Below are 23,993 nucleotides of genomic sequence, written 5' to 3'. Positions count from 1 at the left end.
CTTCTGTTGGGTTTCTGGAATCTTAACTATTATATGCCTATGTGTAGATTTTTATTGATCAAGGCTAGCTGGAGTCCTATATGCCTCACTTATCTGTATGTCAAGTTCTTTTCCCCTGCCTGGGAAGTTTTCTGCCATCATTTCTGTGAACAGTTTTTTTTTTTTTTTAATGTCATCTGCACTCTCTCCTGTTTCTTCATTGACTCCAATCAGTCTTATGTTATTCTTCTTTGCATCGTCTAGAAGCTGCTGGATTAATTTCTCATGGTCCATTACAATTTTAAAGCAATTTTTCTTTTCCTGGTCACTAATTGCAATCTTATCTTCTATAGCTGAAATTCTATCCTCACATTGGTTCATTCTGCTGAGCAGACTTTCGATGGAGTTTTTAATCTCCTGGAAATCTGTTTGCATCTGTTTTATGTATTCCATTTATTTCCTATGTTGGGATTCCATCATGTTCCTCAGCTCCTCTATTTTTTTTAAATCTGCATCCTTTCTAGATTTATTAGCCATGTCTTGCACTATGGGCACAATCTCTGCTCTTATCTGCAAAATTATTTCTGATTTCATTTTTTTCCAAATCCTCTTTTGTTGCCAGTTCAGGAAGTCCAGGTGGTTGAGTATCAGAGTGTTCCATCTTCTTTCCCTTTGGGGTTGCTGTATGTGGAAGTCTGGTTTTGTTTTTGTTTTTTTTTTTTTTGTACCAGGGATTGAACTCAGGACCTTCCACTTGTGAGGCAGGTGGCAGAACCACTGAGCTAAATCCCCAGCCCCGAAATCTTCCCCTCACTTTTTTGTTTTTGGAATCAGGGATTGAACTTGGGTCCTTGCGCTTGCACAGCAGGCCATGAAATCACTGAGCTAAATTACCAGCCCTGGAAGTCTGGTTTTGAGGGTTGTTTATGTGTCTTCTCATTTCAATGGGGGAGGGAACAGGTTTGCTGCTGGTGCCTGCGTGGTTTACCTCCTCTGCACTGGGAGCGGTGCCACCAGAGCTTGAATTCTTAACAGCTCTAACTCTATGCACCTGCAGTACACAAAGCCCCTCCTTGGGCTGGTATTGTCCAAAGTGGATTGTCCCCTCTCAGGGCCCATACAAGGGCCTTCCCTTGTATTGGGAAGGGAGGGGACTGAGTCTTCTCATTCCCGAAGCCCTAGGCTGCACACCATGGTATATGTAAGTCAGTGCCCTCATCACTTATAATAAAAAATTACCCTTTGGGGGTGCATCCATTTCTGATCACTGCTATAACTAATTGTCACAGACTTAGTGGCTCACACAGCACAAGTTTCTTATCCTACAGTTCTGGAGATCAGTAGTTCTAGGTGGATCTTCCTGGGCTAAAGTCAAGGCACCAGCAAGGCTGAATTCCTTCTGAGTGCTGTTAATTTGCCTGATCAGGCTTCTGGGAGACACCTGTGTCCCTTGGTCAAGCGCTACATCATCCCATTACAAGCCAGCATGTTGAGCCAACCCCATTTCTCTGGTTCTCCTGTCTGAGAGTTGTGATTGCATTAGGTCTACCCTGATCATCCAGCTAACTCCTTCCTTTTGTTTTGTTTAGTTTTTTAGTACTGGGGCCTTCACAGTGAGTTACATCCACAGCCCCTTTGATTTTGAGCAGGTCCTCCCTCAGTCGCTAAGTTGCTCAGGTGGGGCTTGAACTTGTGATCCCTTGCCTCAGTCTGTCAGAGTGCTTGGGTTGTAAGTGTGTGCCCCTAGGCCTGGCCGGCCTCTCCTTGTTCTAAGCTCAGATACATCTGGCCACCTCCCTACTTTAAACTAGGGACCTTAATTCTGTCTGCAGATGTCACTGTCCTGCTCTATGTAGCAACATAGTCACAGGTCAGGGCTCTTCAGAGCCATTGTCCTGTCTACCACAGGAACCCCTCAAATTGCCATGGACATGCAGCCTACTGAGAAAGAGCTTGGGAAAGGGGTTCACAGTGTGGATGCTGGGGCAAGATCCCCTGAATTCAAATCCCAGCCCCACCTTGGGCAAGTTACTTAACTTCTCCATGCTTCCACTTCATCACCTATTAGCAGACCATTATGACAATGGTGCCCATTTTTCAGGTTGGTGAACACTTAGAATAATGCCTGACACATAGGAGGTGGTGTACAGCTGTGTACTAAATACATGTGATTTTGTGGGCATATCCAGCACAGGAACAATATTGTGGTGTTTGATTGAGCCTTATGAGGTATGAGGCCTTTGAGATGGGAAGCAGTTCATGTGTCTAGTTTTCCTCTCAGTCTGGCACATGTGTTTGGTAAGTAGAAAAGGATATAGAAACCATCTGTGTACGTTGTTTACCCAACTTTATACTTTGCCAAGTGAGTGGCTGGCACTGGTAACACAACAATAACTAAGTGTGAGCTGTGATTCATGGTAAATATTTGTCGAATGAACGAATGAGTGAGTGGATGGATGGATGGATGGATGGAGGTGTCTTCCTGACAGTCTGTCTGCCACACACCCAGACTGGGGTCCTCCTCAGGTGCCCCGACAGACAGCTACAGCCAGGATGAGAAGGAGCAGGATTCTGGCTTCTGTTCTCTGACCAGTGCTTGCTCTTCCCAGGACCGAGAGGGCCGGTTCAGGACCATGGAGAGCGGCGACGGCAGAGCTCAACCTCCACACTCTGATCCCCTGGAGCCATTTCCCCAGAAGAGCTTGGAGCCAGGTGACATCGCTGTGCTGGTTTTATACTTCCTCTTTGTCCTTGCTGTTGGACTATGGGTAAGCCAGGCCACAGAGGGTAAAGTCCAAGGTGACCCCATCATTTTGGAGATAAAATACTGACTGAGAGAAGAAAAAACTAGCGCCAGACCATAGAGTAATCGGAACGTTCACCACTAAAAACACATCGGGTGCTGACTGTGTGTCAGGCTCCAGGCTGAGCATCTCACTTCTGTTACCCCTGTAGTCTGCACAGGTGCCTCTCAGGAAGATGCTACACCTATTTTGCAGGTAAAAAAAAATGAAACTGGCCTTCAGAGACTTTAAGCTCCTAGAACTGGGGATGTGGCTCAGTGGAAGAGCACTTGCCTAGCTCGCAGGAGGCCCTGGATTCAATCCTCAGTCACCTGGCCCGCCCCCCAAACTGAAGCCTCTTATTTTATAAGTTACAAGAGCCAGAATAAGAATCTCTATTACTTTGAAGGTTATTCTCTTTTTTTTTAAATTTAAAGTAAAAAATTGAAAGGCAATACTGTCACATGGTTTAAAAATAAAATAGCATAGGACATAGTGTCAAGTCTTTCTGTTACCCTTGTCTCCAAAGGTAACCACTGCTATTAGCTTGTTAGCGCTGTAATTTAGGGTATCTTTCCAGTTTCTTTATGCAAATAAAAGCAAATATTAATACATACATTTCCCTTTTTCTTATTTCCCAGCTTATCCATGCTGGGGGTTTTCTTGTTATTTTTCACTTATCAGTAACCCTTAGGTGTCATTTCATATCAGTATGTGCTGTGAAACTTTCTTCGTCTTCTTAAAAGTTGCACAGTATCCCAGTTGTTCTGGTAACTTATTTCCCAGTCCTTGCTGAGGGTCAGTTTGGGGTTTTTCCCATCTCTTCCTGTCAATGCTATGATAAGCAACCCTTGTACACTCATTGTTTTGGACCACAGCTCAAATGTAAGGTAAATCTCCTGCAGTAGGTTATCAGGTTAAAGGGTTCATCCTATCTGGTGTCCAAACACCCAGACAAATCAGCACACTCAACACTGGTGCACGACAAAGCCTGTGTTTATCACATCCTCTCCACCAGTGCACTGTCACACTTCTTCCTTTTTAGCCAAACTGATGGAGGAGGAAAATAATAGCTCAATGTATTGTTGACATGCATTCATCTCACACTGAATGAGGCTGATCATTCCTATTACACCCATGTGTAATATGAGGCGTCATAAAAATATATAGTGAATATTGGTTTGTTTTAAAATTCTATTGTGGTAAAAGTCACATTGCCATGAATCCTCCTCAACAGCCTGCCCTCACTTTGGACACACTCATCCCATCTTTCTTTCTACTTTCTGAAGCAGTTCTGGAAGTCTTTTGTGAGTGTCTCTAGGAAGTGTGATAAAAAATATGGTGTCTGCTGGTCCCCAGTGCCAGCTAATGGAAAGACAGGCTCTTAAAATCATTACAGTGTTGGGCCAGGGATTTAGCTCAGGGGATCCGGTGCCTGCCTCCCAAGCGCAAGGTCCCGAGTTTGATCCCCGGTACCAAAAAATACACAAAACATTACAGTGTGCTCTCATTCATGTATTTACTGGATCTGCCACCATATGACTTCTGGCTCTTTCCCAAAGTCTAAATGACTGCAAAAGGTAAACACTTTGGATCGATGCAGAAAATCAAAGCAGCCACAACAATGCAACTGAGGACATTCACAGACTGGAATTTTGAGAGCCACTTCAGAAACTGGCAAGAATGACGGAATAAGTGTGTTTGAAGCCAGGGCAGGGTATTTGAGGAAGATTTAAAAAATTTAAAGATTGACCGTATTTTTCACTTTGTATGATGTGTTTAAGAATTACCTGTATTTCCCCAAATGTTGAGGCCTAGTCACCACTGGGACAGCATTAAGATGTGGGGCATGAGGAGGCAGTTAGGAGTGAGTTTGTGTGTCAGACTGGGTGTCTTATAAAAGAAGATCAGGGGACTAGCCAGCAGTTTTGCTCTCCCGCTCCCACCGTGCAAAGACACATGATGTCAAACCTATGGGCTCCTATCTTGGACCTCCCAGCCCCCAGAACTGTGAGCAGTACTCTTCTGGTGTTTATAAGTTACCTAGTCTCGAGCGTTTTGTTATTGCAGCAGAGTAGACTAGGAGGACATGACCCTCAGGCTCTCCACATGTCAAACTGGCTCAATAGGGGTTAGTGAGCATTAAATTGGGCTAATGCTTATAAAAGGCTTAGCATAGTGTCAAGAGCACAGTAAATATTCAATAAATGATGTCCACCATGAGCTACCCCAGACAAGCCATGAGTCTGAAGCTCAAGTCCCCAGGGGACTGAGGAGCTTTATCACAAATGTGTGAAGCAGGGACTGGCAGGGCCCGCGTTGGCCAGAAGAGTTTTTGTCTCATTTAAAGACAGTCACATTAAAATTTAGTCACACTAAAACCTGTAGGTAAGGAAAATATATTTGACTTCCAAATCCTGCCCATGGGACCTGCAGGTTACAGTCCGTGCCTTAAGCCCCCAGGATGCCTCTGACTGCTAACATCACCTTCAGCTCCTGCCTTCTTTTCAGTCCACTGTGAAGACCAAGACAGACACAGTGAAAGGCTACTTCTTGGCTGGAGGAGACATGGTGTGGTGGCCAGTAAGTGCTGTCTGCTTCAATCAAAAAGTCACTTCTTTGGGCTGGGGGGTGTAGCTCAGCGGTAGAGTGCTTGTTTGCCTAGCATGTGCCAGGCCCTGGGTTCAACTTCCAGCACCATATGAAAAAAATGTTGCTTCAGAAGACATTTAGGTGCTGCGATTCCATCTCTGGACTCTGTTCCGTGTTGTTTAGAAGTCAAAGGCTTGTTGCTGCCTGTGACCACTTGCTCCCACTGGCAAGAGGGACATGGGTGTCTAGGAGCTCTGCTGCTGAGGAATTTTAACCCTTTTGTTGTCACTCAGCAGCCAGTACACAGCCCTCCCCATGCTGAGCAGCTTACAGAGCTCAGTGTATTGTCTCTAATGACTCCACGGGTTGGCTGCCTGGCTCCTCTGCTGTCCCCCTCTGGGCTCACTCATGCAGCTGCATTTACTTGGTGACTAGGAAACAGCTGAATCTCAGTAAGAACTTCTGGGGTGTTCTTCCTGGCTCTGTTGCCATTCTGCTCTCTTTAGCTCCGCGAGTACCCCAAAAGCAGCAGGAGAGGCCAGGATGGGGAAGAAGCTCTTCTAAAACCCATTCTCTGAGAACTGTCATTATTTTACTTGTCTGCAGTACCCTGGAAAGCCCCACACCCTTCCTCTAGTTGCAAGGCCCACTGAGAGTGTGTGGCTGAGCACACCTCTCCCCGCCATCACGCAGCTCCCTGACTTCCCTGTCCCCAGTCCAAGGCACAGCAGAGCCCACCCCATTCCACAGTCCCTGGAGAGGCAGCATGACTGGCCCCGGCAGGTCCAATCCAGTCTGCTGAGGCCAGAGAGTGGAGTGATTGCGTACAGCTCCACCACTGCACCCTCTCCCAGAAGGGCTGTCTACTTTGCTGTGTTAGAAGCAGGGCTGGGGAGCACTGGTTGTCTTAGTTACTTTCCTCACTGCTGGGACAAAATACCCAACACCCAAAGCTAAAGGAGGGAAGGTTTACTTGGCTCACAGTTTGTAGAGGTTTCAGTCCCTAATCAGCTGGCTCCAAGGCAGCACAGCATGGCAGAAGGGCATCGCAGAGGAGAAACTGTTCATGGCAGGCAGAAGGCAGCCAAGCAGCCAAGTAGCTACTTTCTGTGGCTTCATATTCCATCCAAGCTGCCTACTCTTTGGGTGGTGCCACCCACACCCAGGCCAGGGCACCCTTAATCCCAGCATCACACACCCTAATCCAGTCTCCTTCAAAACTCCCCACCTATGACCACATGAGGCTTCGGGGGGACATCGGGGTACAAGCCATAGCACCTGTCATTCTTCCCTCTGGAGATGCTGCGGACAGTCGTTCAGGCTGTATACTGGATCCCCTAGGAGGTGCAATTCACATTTTAGGCCTTGTGTATATGCCTGTGTTTGTAAGGTTCTGATTGGTGGAAGTAAGAGTATAGGGAAAGAGTCTTTTTCTAATTTGAACAAGGGTGCCAGATAGGGTAGGGATGGCACTACCTTCTCCACTTCCCTTTTTTTTTTTTTGATTTTTTTTTTTATCCACTTCCCTTTCTGGCCCAATCCTACCCTTTGCCTGTCCTCTGCCCACAGGTCGGGGCATCTTTGTTTGCCAGCAACATCGGGAGTGGACATTTCATTGGCTTGGCGGGGTCAGGCGCGTCTGTAGGCATCTCTGTGGCTGCTTATGAGTTCAATGTAAGTATTCAGCCCTGGACACGGACCTCTTACCTCTACCTGATAGGTAGGTTGGGGGCAGAAGTGTGAATGCCCGCACTCCAAAAATAGAACCCCACCTTGTTTGTGAGGAGTACTGGGGCTGGACCTGAGGCCTCACGTGTGGTAGGGAAGAGCTGCACCCTGGCTGTTTCCATTTCTTACTTTGAGACAGGGTCCCACTAAATCACTAAGTCGCCAGGCTGGGCTCAAGCTTGCAGTCCACCTGCACCGGCCCCTGAAGTAGCTGGGATCACTGGCGTTGCCACCCCACCAGCTGGGCAGCACTCTGGAAAAACAAACAGGAGACTTCGAGGGTGCCCCTGCTGCACTCAATTCAGGGATATCTGTAAGTCTCAGGTCTTCCTGTTTGCTAGATGGGCACAGAAAAAAGAAACCATCACAGACTGCAGGGCATTTCTGTACATTTTAGGCATTAGTTGGCCATCATGGAAGCTATACTGCTCAGAGCTGGACATGCAGCACACGCCGATAAGGCTGAGGCAGGAGGATCCCAATTCAAGCCCAGCGCGACAACTTGGTGTCTTAGTGAGACCTCGTCTCAGAATAAAGAAATAAAAAGAGAGCTGAGGATGTAGCTCAAGGTGAAGGCCCTGGGTTCAATCCCTCGTACAGTAAAAACATAAAATTATACAACATGGTAGTATTTGACCTTGTTGATCCCCTAGAGATGCCCAAGAGAAAGTATGGGGCTTCTTTCTAGAGAGCAGGCCTCACACCGGAGGGCTTTTCCTGGGAAGGGGGTTTGCACTTATTGTCGGTGACTCTCACTCGCACATGACTGCCACTTTCAAAGCGCTTCCCTGTCCCGGGCACGGATCAAGCCGGTCACATGCACTGTCGTAATCCGGAGCTCAGTTACAGAGGCCCTGATCGTGGCATTCGTCCCGGAGCGGTGCATAACGCTGTGAGCTCGGGGGATTACTTACGCTGCTCACGCTTGTGTGCAGAATGGGGTGCGAACGGCGGCTGCCAGGCAGAGCCACTGTGAGCACGAAGTGAGTCAGCGCTTGCACAGGGGCAGGTGTCTAGCGTGCAACGGGTGCTCGGCAAGCGTCCTCTCCACGGTGTCCTGGTGGAGGACTGGCGAAGCACTGCTGCCCCAGCGCACAAGTAAAAGCGAGTCTGATCCCCGTGTGAGCTCTGCCACAGCACCTCGCTGGTGTGGCTCGACTTTGCTCCAGGGTCTCGAGGCCTTGGGATTTTGTTTGGTTTTGCTTTTCGTTTTTGAAGTGCAGTGTGAACCTAGGGTCTTCACACTGAGTGACATCTCTAGCCTTTTATTATTTTTTATTCTGAGACAGGGTCTAGCGAATTTGCCCAGCTGGCTTGAACTTTTGGTCCTCCTGCCTCAGCCTCCCTCAGCTTTGTTTTAACTGCTGCTGAGGAGAGGAGGGAGTGCAGCTGAAAGAAAGCAGTAATGAGGCATCGAGGAAATGGGATGAAAAGGCACCACGAAAGTCTTCTATTGCCGTTCTTCTCTTCCTATTTAACCCTCTCCTCCCTCATTGGTTGTTGGTTTTGTTTGTCTTTGGTTCTTTGGTTTCTATTTTCTTGGGACAGGGTCCTGCTATGTTGTCCAGTGGCATCAAACTTCTAGGGTCCAGAGAGTCTCCTGCTTCAGCCTCTCAAGAGGCAGGGACTACAGGTGTGATCCAGCACACCTGGCTCTCTTCTCCCTATTGTAAAAATACAAATATGAAGGCCAGGGAAGGTGAGCTACTCAGCAAGCAAGGGACTGTGTCAGAGGCAGAGTTCAGGCCAGGCTGCCTTAGGGTGCAGAGGAGAAATCTGTCAGCACCTTCACGGGAGCTGGAAGCCACGTTCTAACTGTGCTTTCTTGGGCAGGGCTTATTCTCTGTGCTGATGTTGTCCTGGGTCTTCCTTCCCATCTACATCGCTGGCCAGGTGAGCGGAGGGGTCAGGGTGTGTGGCGTGGGGGCCCTCTGGGAGGCCAGGCATAGAGCCCTGTCCACTGGCAGAATCTGGCAGATGGTGGGCAGTGCCCAGCCCTGGGAGAGGCTGCCAGGAGGTCAGCGGGTGCCCCTGAGGCTCTGCCTGGTCACCCACATCCAAGGATAGTGGGAAAGATGTGGGCGGAAACTTTCTAAAAATCTCAACACAAATGTAAAATTCACGCTCCTTGTGATGTTGCAGAATCATGTTGCTTCAGAGTTTTCAGGGCTCATTCACGAGCTCACTGGTGCCTCTCATGGTGCCTACATTTCATTCGGGTTAGGTGCTCTATTAGAATATTCTTTGAGGAATCTCCATACTGATTCCCACAGTGGTTGCACCAGTCTGCACTCCCACCAACAATGGAGAAGGGCTCCTCTTTCCCCACAGCCCCGCCAGCGTTTGTTGTTGGTTGATTTCATAATAGCAGCCATTCTTTCTGGGGTGAGGTGGAATCTCAGTGTTGTTTTCATTTGCATCTCTCAAATGACCAGTGAACAATTTATAATTCTTGAGGCAAGTCTGGCCATCAGGCCTCTCCCTGTCTTCTTCTGCCCAATCATCTGACCTTGAAACAAACAGATGGTTTGCCATTCCTCAGCTCGAAGTTGGTCTCTTTCCTGGGTTAGAGTTGGGAAAACCCAAGCTGTGACAGCCTGGGTGTTGCCACAAATACAGAAATTTGTATTCTACAAATATCACTACTACTCTGATCTTCCCTGTCCAAGATCTGGGACCACATGGAGTGCGCTTGCTGGTTTGAATCCCAGAGTCAACTCCCACTCTGGGGGTGCAGCAGGCCAAGAAAAGGGAGAAAGGCTATTCCGAAGGGCAGGGAGAATGGAACCCAGTAGAGCTCTCAGCAGCTCTACTGTGGGCGTCCCAGCTGGTATGGTGCCTTCTCCCCTCAGAATCCCACCCACAGCACAGGAAGCAGCCAGAATTCAGTCCTCCCTAATGGGAGCATCTGTGTCTCCCCAAACATTCTGCTCCTAGAATCCCCTCTTCTCCTGGGGAGCAGGTGGCAGGGGCACAGTGGGAACAGCCTCCCCAGTGTCTGGACAAATAGAAACTCCTGAGATGATGGCCATGGGGCTAACTCCACCCGATCCCGTGGGGAGTCCTGCCCTTTCCCATTGTCTTTCCACTTAAAATGTTTAAATGTGCTTTATTTTATGTTTAATTGACATAATTATCCGTGCTTATGGGGGACAGGATGAGGTACACTGTACAATGGTCTTGTCAGGAGGACTCAGGGCTACGTCTCACCTTGGAGCCAGAATTGCCCTTAACACTTGAACAATTTTCAATCTCTCTCTCTCTCTCTCTCTTCTCCCTCCCCTCTCCTCTCCTTTTTGCTTTTTAAAGAAAGAATAATTTGGTTCTGAGCCCAGAGTTTTGATGGGCAACAGTATATGTTGCTAGAAAAGAATAGAAAATAAATGAGTTGTTCTATCATTCCTGCATTTTTATTGTAATTGGTTTTTTTTTGTTTGTTTTTGGGTTTTTTTGGTACCAGGGATTGAACTCGGATCCTTGAGCTTGTGAAGCAGGTGGTGAAACCACTGAGCTAAATCCCCAGCCCTCATTCCTGTATTTTTATCTTGTTTTCTTTTAGTGTTATAGCCTTACAGGGGTTTTTATTTTCCATTTTGCCAAATGTTAAGTGAAACGTGTTACATATATAACAAAGCGATGGATATGTTAGTTTATGGGGTATTGTTTCACATGATGCGTTAACAAAGAAGTATGTTTATTTTTAAAGACAGCTTTGAATTCGAGAATTTAAAATTGCCTAATATATCAAGAGTGTTAGAGTGTAGGAGAACAAAGGTCTACGATGTTCTAGGGGTTGGATGTGGGCTCATATGTGTCAGTCTCAAAGTTATCCCAGCAAACATGTACATTCCTGTATTTATTTTTGAGGGTTCCCTTAAATTGAAGACTGGTTTTCTATTGATAGTGGTGGTTTTAAATTTTCTCTTTTTTTGGGAGTACCAGGGATCGAACTCATGACCTTGCACTTGCGAGGCAGGCACCGGAAACACTGAGCTAAATCCCCGGCCCTTAAATTTTCTTTTAGGTAAATTTATTTGAATAAAAAAGTGAGTTGATTTAAAGAAAAACATTAAGTGAAAAATCACACAGGGGTGACGGCCTAGGCACACTTCATGTTTGTATGTGTGACAGTGGGGTACACGCTGCTGCAGGCCCCAGCTCCTCCCACCCCGGCGTGGGCCCACTTTCTCCCTTCTTCTCAAGTCTCCCGTTGAGAAGCCCAGGAAGACCCTTGCTGCTTCTGAGTCGGGGAAGGAAGGCGGGAGTGGGAAGGGCTGGTGGCTAGGGGACCACCGGGCCAAAGCCACTGGGCGCTGGAAGCTGGGCTCTGCTCCCAGGTCACCACGATGCCCGAATACCTCAGGAAGCGCTTTGGTGGCAGCAGGATCTCCATCACCCTGGCTGTGCTCTACCTGTTCATCTACATCTTTACCAAGATCTCGGTAAGCGAGACACGGCCTGGCCACACTACTGCACTGGTGAGAAGCGGATGGCTGGGTGCCCCATCTGCCTCCCCTCCTCTTGGGCAGGTTCAGGGGGTCAGAGGAAGATGGGAGAGACTGGGGAAAGGGTAAGAAGGGACAGAGGAAGACGTGAGAAAGACAGGCAGACCACAGGCCTCCCTTTCCACCCCTGCCCAGCTTCTCTGAAGCCAGCTCAGCATGGTGGGGGTTTCTGAATGGAACCCCAGTAGCCTTGCTGTTGGGACCTCGATCTTCCTCCTGGGATCAGGCCATGCGCAGCTCTTGGCCGGGTGTACTGATGGCCAGGGGCCTTGCCTCACCCTGACCTTTGGCTGGCCAGACCTGTTGAATGGGGCGGGCCGAGGACAGAGCCACATGCGGTTTGGTGGGTCTGGCTTGGGCTGCAGCTGGGGATTGGGAGAAGTTAGTCCTATGGGAGGAGGGTGATGGGCAGAAGGAATTCCATTCATTCCAATGATAAGCCACTCAATTCCAGCCTCAGATCAAGGGACAGCCCTGTCTGGGGCACCCACTTGCAGCCTTGGGGACAGGGGGAGTGTTCCTGAGAGAGCCTGGAGGACCAGGGATTCAAAGGGAGTAAAGGAAATGGGGCTGAGAAGCAGGAGAACCATCAAGGGTGTGGCTGGCGTGCAGCTCTAACTCGGGCATTCAGCTGTTACCTTGGGGACGGTGGGAGCATCCAAGACTCCCAATGGGGGGAAGGACAGTGTGATGGGGATGGGCTCAGGAAGGTGGCCGTGTGGAGAATGGAGCAAAGACCAAGACTGGAACCTGCAAGGTCACAGGGGAGGTTGGGCTTGCCTGGGCGGGGCCCTCAAACTTAATTCCTGCAGGCCTTGGGTCTGAGATCCTGACCTGGGGTGAGATAAACGAAAGTGAAATTTTTAAAAAGATAACATACGGCTCATTTGTATTTATCAGAATCTGTGCTGGAGTCAGAACCGAGTGAAAACTGCTGCAAATTTTCATTCATTGATTCATTCATTCACTCACCTGTCGGTTTCCCGTCTCCACAGGTGGACATGTATGCAGGTGCCATCTTTATTCAGCAGTCTTTGGACCTGGATCTGTACCTGGCCATAGTCGGGTTGCTGGCCATCACAGCTCTGTACACCACTGCAGGTAAGACTGACCGAGGAGCACTGTTGGGAGAGGCAGTGGGCGGGGCCTGGGGCCAACCCCATCTCCTCCTGGCTCTTCTTCCATGCCTCAGTGTGTTAAGACCACTCATTCATTAACCCTTATCCATTGGCACAGATGTAAGATTTCTCTTAGCCATTGTCCAAAGGAAAAGAAAAGAACTGGTGAAATGCACCTCACCCATAGAAAGGTTCTTCCCACTCCTGTGCTCGGAGCTATTTGCTGAGGATCTGCCAGGTGCTATGCCTGTGCATTCCCACACATCCGCAGGGCTGGAGCATGCACTACCACCACTCTGGAGTGGGAAGTTGGGCAGCTTCGTCTTTCTCCCTCAGACTTGTATCCTAGAAAAGTCCCCAGCACAGAGTAGAGCCTTGACAAGGAGCCATCTTTTCGTATTTACCTTCTCATCTGCTCCAGCTTCTCCTTCCCTGCCTTTTCTTGGTACAGGATAAGTGACTGCACAATGTACACGCACGCACACACACTTCCGTGTGAATGTGCACGTCACCTACTGTGTGCCAGACAGCATGTTAGGAAATAGAGCACAGGAGTAAATGAGACAGAACAGAACTCTCCGCCTCGAAGGGATTTACACTCTAGTGGGGATAAGGACAAGATAGTGAAGGAAGAAATCCACAAATGTGTCCTTAGCGCCATGAATGAGAATCGAGTCGGGTGAGGATATGGGGAGTCGTGGAGAAATGTCAGTTAAGCCTCTCTGGGATGACACCGTAATTCAGTGGTACCCACGAGAAGCAGGGGGCCAGAGAACGCCAGGCAGAGGAGAGGCGGCAGGAGCGTGTGAGGTGAGCATGTGCTTTGCTCACCTAAGGAGCAGCAGGGGGACTGCGGCCAAAGCTGGGTGAGCACACGGCTGTGCACATGTTCTATGTAGCGCCTGGGCGCCATTCAGACAAACCAGACACACGTCATTTGCCGTGCAGCTGCCTGATAGAAGACCTGGAGAAGAGGAGAGAGACCTAAGCTTTGAGGAAATAGAGCAAGCCTGAATTTTGTTCCCATGGGACACTATTAGATGCTCGAAACAGAAAAGCAACAAAATCTCACATGCAAAGACCCCTGATATGGAAGACTGTGTCTGAGTTCTAAGAGTTAACGGAAGACTGGAGTAGGGGAGAGGGAGGCCTGGTCCAAACAGCCAATTATCTCTGAACTCCTCGTTTGGGGTAATTCTGTCTCCCCCATTAGACTGCAGGCTCCACGGGGTCTCTGTATCCCTCTCATGAGAACCACTGGACGCTCCCCATGTATTTGGTGACTGGTTGAGTCAAATGCCCACCACAATGCCTGGCAAATGATAAGTGCTCGAGAAGCAGTAGCAGGGAAACGAGGATGGATTTATGTGCGTGAGACCCAGGGTTAGGATCTCAGTACCTTCAGGCTGAGTCCGGAGAAGACAGCAGAGCATGGTGCCAGGATCAAAGCCAGCTGCCGTTCCTTTGTGTGACAGGATCTCTTCCTGCTGATGAGGAAGGACAGACCAAGGACACCATACCCATCTGTATGTTTTTTTGATTGCCCAGTGACCTGCCCTCTAGTAAACATGTTCCTATCAGATGAGTGTCCCTTCCTCCAGAGGAAGGAGGACAGAGGGAGGTACAGAGAAGAGACTAGAGAAATGCTCGGTCCAGATGCTGGTGAATTTAGTTCCATTATTGTCATGGTAAAGATTTTTCAAGGTGGCGAACCCACAAGAATCCTCTTGCCAGAGCGCCATGACCCTGTTAAAGAAGTCCAAAGGGTTTTCAAAAACCTCCTTGTTCCCATGCTAAAAGATAACAGTGTTCAGGGCTTGAGGATGGTGGTGGCCCAAACATCACTTCCTGTTTCGGTGAGAAATTGTATAACAAACCGCCCATATGTTTAAGGACTTAAACAACAACGGTTCACTTTCCCCCTCAATTCCATGGATTCCTGGTGGCTGGTGGTCTCTCCTGTTTATTGAATGGTAGCGGGATGGTGTCTGGGATGTGGCTGGAACTGATGGCACTACTCACGTGGCTGGCGGCTCCCTTGGGCTGCGGGCTGGGCTTCCCCTCCACGGGGGCAGCATCCTCCACTGGGTTAGACTGGGCTTCCTAATGCACGGAGTTCGCAGGGCAACATCAGAACCAGAGCCAGGGCCTCAGGGTCCTGGAGGGTGAGGCCCAGAGCTGCACACCAGCACTTCCTCCATGTTCTATGGACTAAAGCAAGTCACAGGGCCAAGAGCACATTTAAGAGGTAGAGAAATCAGCTCCATCTCAATACAAGAGGTGCAGCAAAGGTGTATTGTGGATGTTCACGCATGTGGGGGAAGTCACGGTGGTCATTTTTGCAAGCGATCAACCCTAAGAAATACATCGGGTCTTGACCTTCCGGTTCTCTCTCTGCCCCAGAATAATCCTCCCATCCTCACCTCTGTGCCTCCCCACAGGTGGCCTGGTTGCTGTGATCTACACTGATGCTCTGCAGACTGGGATTATGCTCATAGGAGCGTTCACCTTGATGGGCTACAGTAAGTGGGGTCCCAGGGAGATTTGGGGGGAAGCACCAGGGCATCTGCAACCATCATGTGAGGAGCAAACCCAGGTGTCAAAAGCATACTACTTGGGGGTTTCTGTAGGTCCTCTGCTTGGGGCATGGTTATGTCAGCTAGAAGAGAACGTGCTTTCATGGAAACCTACTGTTTTATAGGTAAAAATATCTCTGCTGGTACTGATATGATAAGTAGTTGAATGAATGAATGAATGAATGAATGAATAAAAGGGGATCTGAAGGGACAGCTTTTACAGAAGAATTCCAATTAAGCAATACCGATTGGGTGAGAGAAATAGAGACTCCTCATTTGAACAACAGAACAATAACTGTTGCAGGTAAAATCCAATGCCCAGTGTTCAAGATAGTGGATGAAAGGTTATGAAAAAATAAGATAGTCTCAGAGTATCGAGGTATAGCAGCCCAAATATTTATTGGTTACAAAGGGGGAAAATCGTCACCGAAGAGTGGAGAAACCTGACCCCCACCTCCATCACTAAGTGACCAAGGTTAATACCACCATTAACAAGACACGGGGTACCACAAGCCCCCTGATACGGTGCACCAAGCAGGACATAAAGTCACCTCTCTGCCACTCTTGCCCAGAACACATAACCTCGACTTAATCAGGAACCCATGGGTAATGAGACAGACCCAAATTGAAGGACATTTCACAACATATCTAAGCAGTATTCTTCCAAAGTCAAGCACATAAAAAACAAAGAGAGACAGGAACTAGCACAGAGGAGAAGAAACGAAGGAGGCACAAATGATGGATGCCATGTGGGCTTCCGGACGGAGCCCCGGAAGAGAGGAAGAGCATAGTGGTGTAAGTCAGAGAGGCTGTGGCCCCGAATACGGAAGCTCACAGTGCTGTATCAATTTCAGCAGAGTCCATTCGGGCTTCTGTAATAAAGGACCACAGGCTGGGTGGCTTCTAAACCAAGCACAGATTGCTCAGGGCTCTGCAGGCGAGGAAGTGCAAGGCCCAAGGGCAGCAGTTTAGTGTTCAGTGGACTATGCTTGTGCCTCACACAGGAAAGGGCCAGTTAGCCGTCCACGCATCCTGTGTAGGAGGATTCTACTCTCAGCACCTGGCCACATCCCAAAGGCCCAGCCATCTGGGGTAGGATTTCAGAATGTGAATTTAGAATGTGGGAGGACACAAATATTTAGACCATCGCAAATGTCAATTTCTTAGGGGTGTGTGTGTCAGGGGGTCCTGGGAATTGAACCCAGAGCCTTCACACTGAACTACATCCCCAGCCCTTTTTAAATTCTGTATTCGGAGATGGGGTCTCACTAAGTCCCTGAGTCCCCAGTCTGGGCTTGAGCTTGCGACCCACCTGCCTTGGCCCCCAGAATGTTGGGAATGCCGCTGTGCAGCACCACCCCAACTTGATTTCTCGGTTTTGAGAACTCTGCTATGGTTATAGAAGATGACCAAATTAAACATAGGTTGTGTAAGAACTCTGTATTATTTTTAAAATTCTGCATTGGAAATTATCTCAAAAAGTTCAAAATTGGGCCGGGGATTTAGCTCAGTGGTTCTGCTGCCTGCCCTTCAAATGCAAGGTTCTGAGTTCGATCCCTGGTACCAAAAAAAAAAAAGTTAAAAATTAACTGCTATGGAAACACATGAGATCCAGATATGACATCCCATCTGAAGTTCATAGAGACCCAGTGATATTGGTATTACTATCGCTCTCTTTTTAAGATAAGAAAAGTAAGGCACTAACTACCAAACAACTCAGCCAAGGTCACGCGGCTCATGGACAGGCCTAGTGGCAAGCACCTGTAGTCGCAGCTTCTCGGGAGGCTGAGGCAGAAGGATCACTCAAGCCCACGAGTTTGAGACCAGCCTGGGCAACACAGCAAGATCCTGACCCACCCCCGGTCGTCCAGTAACATTTGTGAGAAGAGTCGAAGTGCACAGGCACGACTTTCACTTTAAGACTGTACCTTTTTACACAATTTGAATTTTGTGCACGTTCTTTTTATCTTTCAAAAGAAAACTCGAAGAAATAATCATGGGATACTATATTCGTTTCACAAAAAGAACAGCAACAAAATTGCTTATTGTTAACTTTTGCAAGAAAAATTTTGATTCTCATGAGGAAGACAACATTTAAATGCATACCAACCTTCTCTTTAAAGGCTTCTGACCGTGTTCAGCCCCTCGCTGTCGTGGAAGTGGAGGTCTTTCAACAGGAAGTGTCCCTCCTGCAGCGTGGTCAGGGCTCCATCGCGCGGCAGCGTGGGGGGTCTTGGCCTTTCCCGGGTCTTCCCGCCAGACCTGAAGTCTTCTGTTCCTTAAGGCAGATCTGACTGGTGCTTCACGTCCTCCTGTGTGGCAGCCGTCTCGGCCCACTCCCCCCAAGTCCTTCTCACAAGCACCCAGTGGCGATCCAAGAAGAGCCAGCGAGGCGGAGTGAGCTCCTCTCATGTCTGTCCCTGCCAAGGGTCTTAGACCCCTAAGTGGGGTCTGAGGAGGTTTCCCAAAGAGGAGACGGGGACCTCAAGCCCCCCTTCCCCGCCCCCACGGAGTAGGGTCCCGGACTCCTGTTCAGAAAGGCATTTCAGGATGACTCAGAGAGAGGCACAGGCAGAGTTAATAGGCAGAGCTGAAGAAGTGCATACACAGCGCCAAAGCAGTCTGGACACTAAACAGGGCACTGTGGTCTGGGGCTGGGGCTGTACACGTGGTCTCGAAGGTATCCTTAAGGTGGGTAATCTCCCTCAGCATGGTTGTGCATGTGTATAATCCCGGCACTCTGGGAGGATGAGGCAGGAGAATTGCAAATTTGAGCCTAGCCTGGGCAACTTAGTAACTTAGCGAGATCCTCTCTCATTTAAAAAACATTTTTTTAAAGGGCTGGTGATGTAGGCCAGTGTGGTGGCCTTGGGTTCAATCCCCGGTACTGGAAGGAAAAAATGGTGGGCAATCTAAGATGTTTTGCCTAAAAACCTTGTGCCTGTTTCTTCATCTTAAGGTCAGGCTTCAGCCCCTTACTCTATTTGCTAAGTTAATTTATGAATTTATAGTATTTTTAAGGGTTTTTGAGTATGGAAGGTCTGAAATTAAAAAACAAACAAATAAGCCTAGGGAGTAAAGATACTGAGTGAAGATACCGATAACCTTGGGTAACTTTTTGTTTGTTTGTTTGTTTGTTTGTTGAGACAGGCTCTCGCTTTGTAGTTCAGACTGGCCCTAAACTCACTATGTAGCCCAGGCTGGCCTCCAACTTGCAGCGATCCTCCTGCCCCTGCCTCCTGAGTGCTGGGATTACAGGTGTGCACCACCACACCCAGCCCACCTTGAGTAACTTTGATTATGTGTTAGAACTAGTTTCTTTTCTACCTCTTTATTTCTTCTATCCCACCTCAGTGACAGCCTACATTTAGACATTAGCAATTTGTTTCAAAAGACTGCAGAAAGAAGCATTATGAAAAAATTTGGATGATAGGGATAATGAAAGATGCTAAATAATCCAGAAAGATAAAAGTGGTAGACCTAAAAGGATCAGAAAACAAACTGGCTCGTTTCTTTCTTCTGTAAATAAAATCCCAAAGATAATGGAGCAAGAGCTACAGAGTCTTATGGAGAAAATTATAGTCCCCAAAGCAGACATCTAGCCACATATTTCTGAGATAGGGCTGCAGAAGCATTCCGGACTATGCGAAGACTAGTAAGGACACAAGCTAGAGAAGCAAAATTAAATTGAGAGCTGATGTTATGATTTTTTAAAAATAGTAGTAAATAAAAAGATTCAGTTAAAATAGTTATGGATCCGAAAAATTGTTGTCAGGCTGATTAAGGCAAATGTTACATAAAAAGTATAACAATTTAATAAGAGATGTCTGGATCTAAAGCCCCATGTTTTACTCACAAAGACCTTAAATGTGAGAGAGGGTTGTCAGGTGCTGGGGACTCCTTCTAGAAATTCTTTCTAGGTTCCTCTGTCCTGAACAAAGAATTGGACAAAACAAGCACAAAAGGTAGCAAGGTTTTACATTTATTAGAGGTAGAAAAAGAAAAAAAGCAAGTGCAGGCCAATTAAAGGTAAGGAAGAATAATGCTCTTCAGGGTGTGAGACAGAGAATCCAATGGCCAGGAGCTCAGTGGCGGCCATCTTTGTGTCTCCCACTCCTCAGGCTGACTCCAGGTCTAGTCCAGCCTATCAAAACCTGCTTGAGTTTTAGTACTTTCTGACTGGTTCCAGGTGCAGAGCTTGGGTGCATGGCTCTTGGATCTCCACGACTGACAGGTCACACCCACTTGCCCAGCCAGTTGGCCACATACCAATCTCTTGCCTCAGTTCATGTGCTAAATTTCTCATCGAATAGGAAAAACTGAAACACCCTGAAGAAGAAATATAAAAGTCCAGTAGGCATTCTTATAAATCTTATCCTTTAGATATGGAATGTATATGTACGTTTCTTAAAAAGGAATACAAAGAACTGCAACCGAAGTGAGAAAATAAAATAGAGTGCAGAGCATTAGTTATGACAATACAAGAAAGTGACATAAAATTCCCTTTTAGTGCAAGGCTTCTGTGTCATTACCAATCTGTGAGGTGGGTATATGGATGTTCGTTTTATTGTTCTTTTACTTAGCTATATATGGTTTATTTTCTCAGAAAAATGTGAGTTACCTGGTTTGGGTTAAGAAAATTTCACTTGATTTTACTTTTTTTTTTTTGGTACCAGGGATCAAACTCGGGAGCTTTTGCTTTTGAGGCAGGTGGCAGAACCACTGAGCTAAATCCCTGGTCCATTACTTGATTTAATTTTTAAGTGCCAAGTGCCACAGGTAAATATAGTATGACATAAGGCCAAATGTATTAATCAGAGGGAGAATTGATTTTATATTAAAAAACAAAATTGATAATGAAAATATAACCTCTATGTCTTAAATAAGTTGCAGCAGGATACACAAAAGATGTTAAAAATACAGTACTTGGGGCCAGGGATTTAGCTCAGTGGTTTCACTGCCTGCTGCACAAGTCCAAGGACCTGAGTTCAATCCCCAGTACAAAAAAAAAAATACAGTACTCGATAGAAATCTAATAGTATTAAAATACTTTAACACATGGCAGAACAAAACATAAATAAGAATTTAGAAGTTGTAAATTCCATAAATGAACAAGCATTCTAATTATAGTGAATGTACCTTTTCCTCAATATGTATAGAACTATCTATAAAAATCAGTCATTGAAAATTTAATAAAATTTTGCAAAAAGACCTAGGCACATATTGTTCAAATTACCTTATCCATATAAAACAACAAAAAAGTCTAACTCATTAGGAAAAGTGTAAATTTGTTTTTCATCTGGTTACTTAGAAACTTAAAGCCATCTCCTAAATATGCCAGGGTCAAAGAGGAAATGACACTGCAAAGCGGGAGTGGTGGCCTGTGCCTGAACTCAGCCATTAGCCAACGCTGAGGCCGGAGGATCACTCGGGCTGAGAAGTTCCAGCCTGGGCAGCACAGCGAGACCGTCTCAAAAGCAAACAAAACCCTTGTGGTTATGGATTATTTAGAAAAAGATGAGAACATTATATTTCATAATTAATAAAGTCCAAAGTTGTCCTCCTGTAAAAATATTTATATCCATCATACAAAAGCCCAAATTAATGAATTAGAATTGGGAAAACTACAAAATTGGTTACTGTAATATCCATGTCTTCGAAAAAAAAAAAAAGGTAAAATATAGTGGCAAATCAAATTAAGGAAAGGGAAGAAAAATAGGGCCAGGGATTTAGCTCAGTGGTTCTGCCGCCTGTCTCAAAAACGCAAGGTCCTGAGTTTGATCCCTGGTGCCAAAAAACAAAACAAAACAAAACAAAAAAAACAAAAAAGAAAAACAATGCACCGTAATTAGGAATGAGGAAAGGAATGGGCAAAAATTGTAAGACTAGGGTTAGGATTTAGCTCAGTGGCACTGTGCCTGCCTCACAAGCAACAAGGTCCTGAGTTCAATCCCTGGTACTGAAAAAAAAATTATAAGACTATGAATGCAGAGTTTTATGCTAATAAATATGAAAATACACTTGAAATTCATGCTTTTCCTAGAAAGTACAAATTATTTAATTTCACTCAAGAAAAAGTAGGAAATCTTTATTTTAAAAATTTTTATGAAAGGAAATCTTAAGAGTTCAATTTCTAAAGAAGAAATTAGAATATTTGTTTAACATTAGAAGTAATCCCAGTAGAATTAAAAAAGGATGGTCTCTTATTATTTAATGCAAAATAAAATAAAACCTGAGATCTACAGTACATCGAAAAGAAAGAGGTACAATTATTATTTGCAGATATTTCATGACCAGTTACCTAGAAAAAATACAAGAATTGAAAACCTGACCAAAAAGGAGTTTAATAACTCAAGATTAATATTCAAGGGCCGGGGATTTAGCTTTGTGGCGCCACTGCCTGCCTGGCAAACGCAAGGTCCTGAGTTCGACCCCACCCCCAACCTCGTACCGGAAAAAAAAAAGATTAATATTCAAAGCCATGTGGTCTCTTTGTGCTGAGGACTTGAACTCATTTGGTACCCGAGGTCCCTTTCACCTGCTACTCAGTGACTTCCCTGTCACCCAGCCAGTCGTGAGCAGAGCAGCATACCAGCCCCCACCAGACCGGCTATCAGAATTCGACTTGATAGCTCCCAGGCGATTCATACACACATTACATTTCATGGGACAGTTCTACTCTGATCTATATGCTGGATGAAGTTCACTTGCTCCCCCCCATAATAATATTTGTTGGCACCTTTCAAGCGTTATACACAGGCTACTGAAAACATGAATCTGACTCCAGCAGTTGAAATGTTCACCATTCCAATGTCTTTCATATGAAACAGTTCACTTGCTTTTTTCTTTTGTTTTAATGGGTGGGTCTGGTTATTGACAAAAGGATAATTCCCACCCCACCACTACCAAAAGATAATTTTTAGAATAGCATCCTTTCGTGCCAGGGCATTTCGTGTGTTTCATCTCACTCGATCCTTGCGCTGGGCCCAGGAGGCTGGGGTGATGTTCTCCCTATCACAGAGCAGGAGATGGGGTCTCAGGGGGCAGTGGTTAGTGCAGGTCTACTCCGGCACTATGAACGGAGACCGGGAAGGAGCTCAGAGGTGAAGGAATGCGTCCTTAGGTGAGGTTTCTGAGCCTGGGGTCTGTGGACCAAATTCAGGGCACCTATGAATTTGGATGGAAAAATACACCACACTTCCATTTTCATAAATCTATAATTTAAAATAACCATCTTCCCATTACATATGTAAGCTATACACCACAGCAATAGGAATAATACCTGTGACTCTGATGCCAAGTTACTCCAAGTGTTTTTATATTACATTAAAGTTGTTGCTGATGTATTCAAATATTTTTTGTCCTCAAGGCTACTTAACTAAATCACTAATTAGACCTTCTTCGACATCTCACTATTCTGTGAGCCAAATAAATTATCATCACTTGTTTATATTTTGGTGATTGCCTTCAATCTATTTGGGCTTGAACTTGCAGTCCTCCTGCCTCAGCCTCCTGGAGTGCTGGGATTACAGGTGTGCGCCCATGCCCAGATAATTCTCTGTATTTTGTCTTATGCATTTAGAAACATTATCCTAAGACAAAATCCATGGTAACTACCCAAGACAATAAAAGAAAAGGGGTTAACAGCCCGCAAGGAGCCATCTGCCCTCTTGTCATATGTGCAGACCCCTCTGAGTTCCTGGAACTCAGGCTTCCTGTGCTTCTAGGTTTTGCTGCAGTTGGGGGCATGGAAGGCCTGAAGGGAAAGTACTTCTCCGCCCTGGCTAGCAACCGGAGTGCAAACGGCAGCTGTGGGCTGCCCCGGGAGGATGCCTTCCACATCTTCCGCGATCCAGTGACGTCGGATCTCCCGTGGCCGGGGATCCTGTTTGGAATGTCCATCCCGTCTCTCTGGTACTGGTGCACAGACCAGGTACGGCGCACAGCCCAGTGAGCACATCCGGAAGCCTCGGGCTGGGGCGGCTGGCGTGGGTCCTCTAACCCTCCTGTCCTCATCTGGTTTTCCCACCTCCCTGACTACTTCCTGTCTCCTCGTCCTACATGCCACCGTGCTTCCTGCTCTTGCTAATGCAAAGGGCAAATCCAAGCTGCTGACCTTTGTAATACATCTGTTTGATGTCTGGGAAGGGCTGATAAGGAAAGGAGATGGAACAACTCATGTGGAGGCTGAGATTCCGCTGGAGGCATCATTCCTGCTCCAGATATGCAGCAGGCGGCTGAATATGGCTCCTGCAGGCACCAGGCAGCCTCTGGGCTCTTAGAAACATGGAGCAGACAAATCAGGCAAAACCTCCGCTTGCACAGAGGTGTCCTGCTTCTAGGAGTTGAAGGGGACAACAATTACGTTTATCATGCGAGATGTGGAAAGACGTCAGTTTTTAAAAGGTAGAGTGAGGAGAGTGGGTGAAGAGTTTGGAAGCACAATGAAAACAGGTGACAAGGAGAGGCCTGATTGGGAGTTTTGAGCAGAGGTTTTTGGAGGCTTTATCGGGGTTTTAAAAATGTAAAGGTATATGTTTTAATTGACAGATAACCGCACGTCTTTATGGGTGCGGTGTGATGGATTAGACACTTGTACATTGTGTAATGATCATCTCAGGGATTTAGCTCATCTATCGGCAAACGTTCATCATTTCTTTGTTATGAGAACATTCAAAGTACCCTCCTCTAGTGGTTTGTATCCATATGATA

General features: G+C 46.7%; 1 protein-coding gene across 6 annotated transcripts in view; it reads left to right on the top strand.

The window, feature by feature from the left end:
* Slc5a11 (solute carrier family 5 member 11) overlaps positions 1-23,993 on the top strand; it is a 53,102-nt gene that overhangs the window by 10,140 nt on the left and 18,969 nt on the right. For 3 of the 6 annotated variants that reach the window (XM_004855969.3, XM_013076339.3, XM_004855970.3), the window contains 8 exons: positions 2,589-2,747; positions 5,256-5,345; positions 6,924-7,028; positions 8,916-8,975; positions 11,420-11,524; positions 12,583-12,688; positions 15,147-15,227; positions 23,009-23,214. In XM_004855969.3, coding sequence (XP_004856026.2) covers positions 2,613-2,747; positions 5,256-5,345; positions 6,924-7,028; positions 8,916-8,975; positions 11,420-11,524; positions 12,583-12,688; positions 15,147-15,227; positions 23,009-23,214 — 888 coding nt within the window. In that variant the 5' untranslated portion in view covers positions 2,589-2,612. The remainder of the gene's footprint in view (positions 1-2,588; positions 2,748-5,255; positions 5,346-6,923; positions 7,029-8,915; positions 8,976-11,419; positions 11,525-12,582; positions 12,689-15,146; positions 15,228-23,008; positions 23,215-23,993) is intronic. The other 3 variants (XM_013076337.3, XM_021237344.2, XM_013076338.3) reach the window with 2 other exon arrangements.

The sequence above is a fragment of the Heterocephalus glaber genome, unplaced genomic scaffold (genome assembly GCF_053883595.1).
Source record: "Heterocephalus glaber isolate CG9 unplaced genomic scaffold, H.glaber_assembly_v1.0 deba00000943, whole genome shotgun sequence".
Classification (NCBI taxonomy): Eukaryota; Metazoa; Chordata; class Mammalia; order Rodentia; family Bathyergidae; genus Heterocephalus; species Heterocephalus glaber.
Note: the sequence above shows the minus strand (reverse complement) of the source record. Positions and strands in the feature narration are given on the sequence as shown.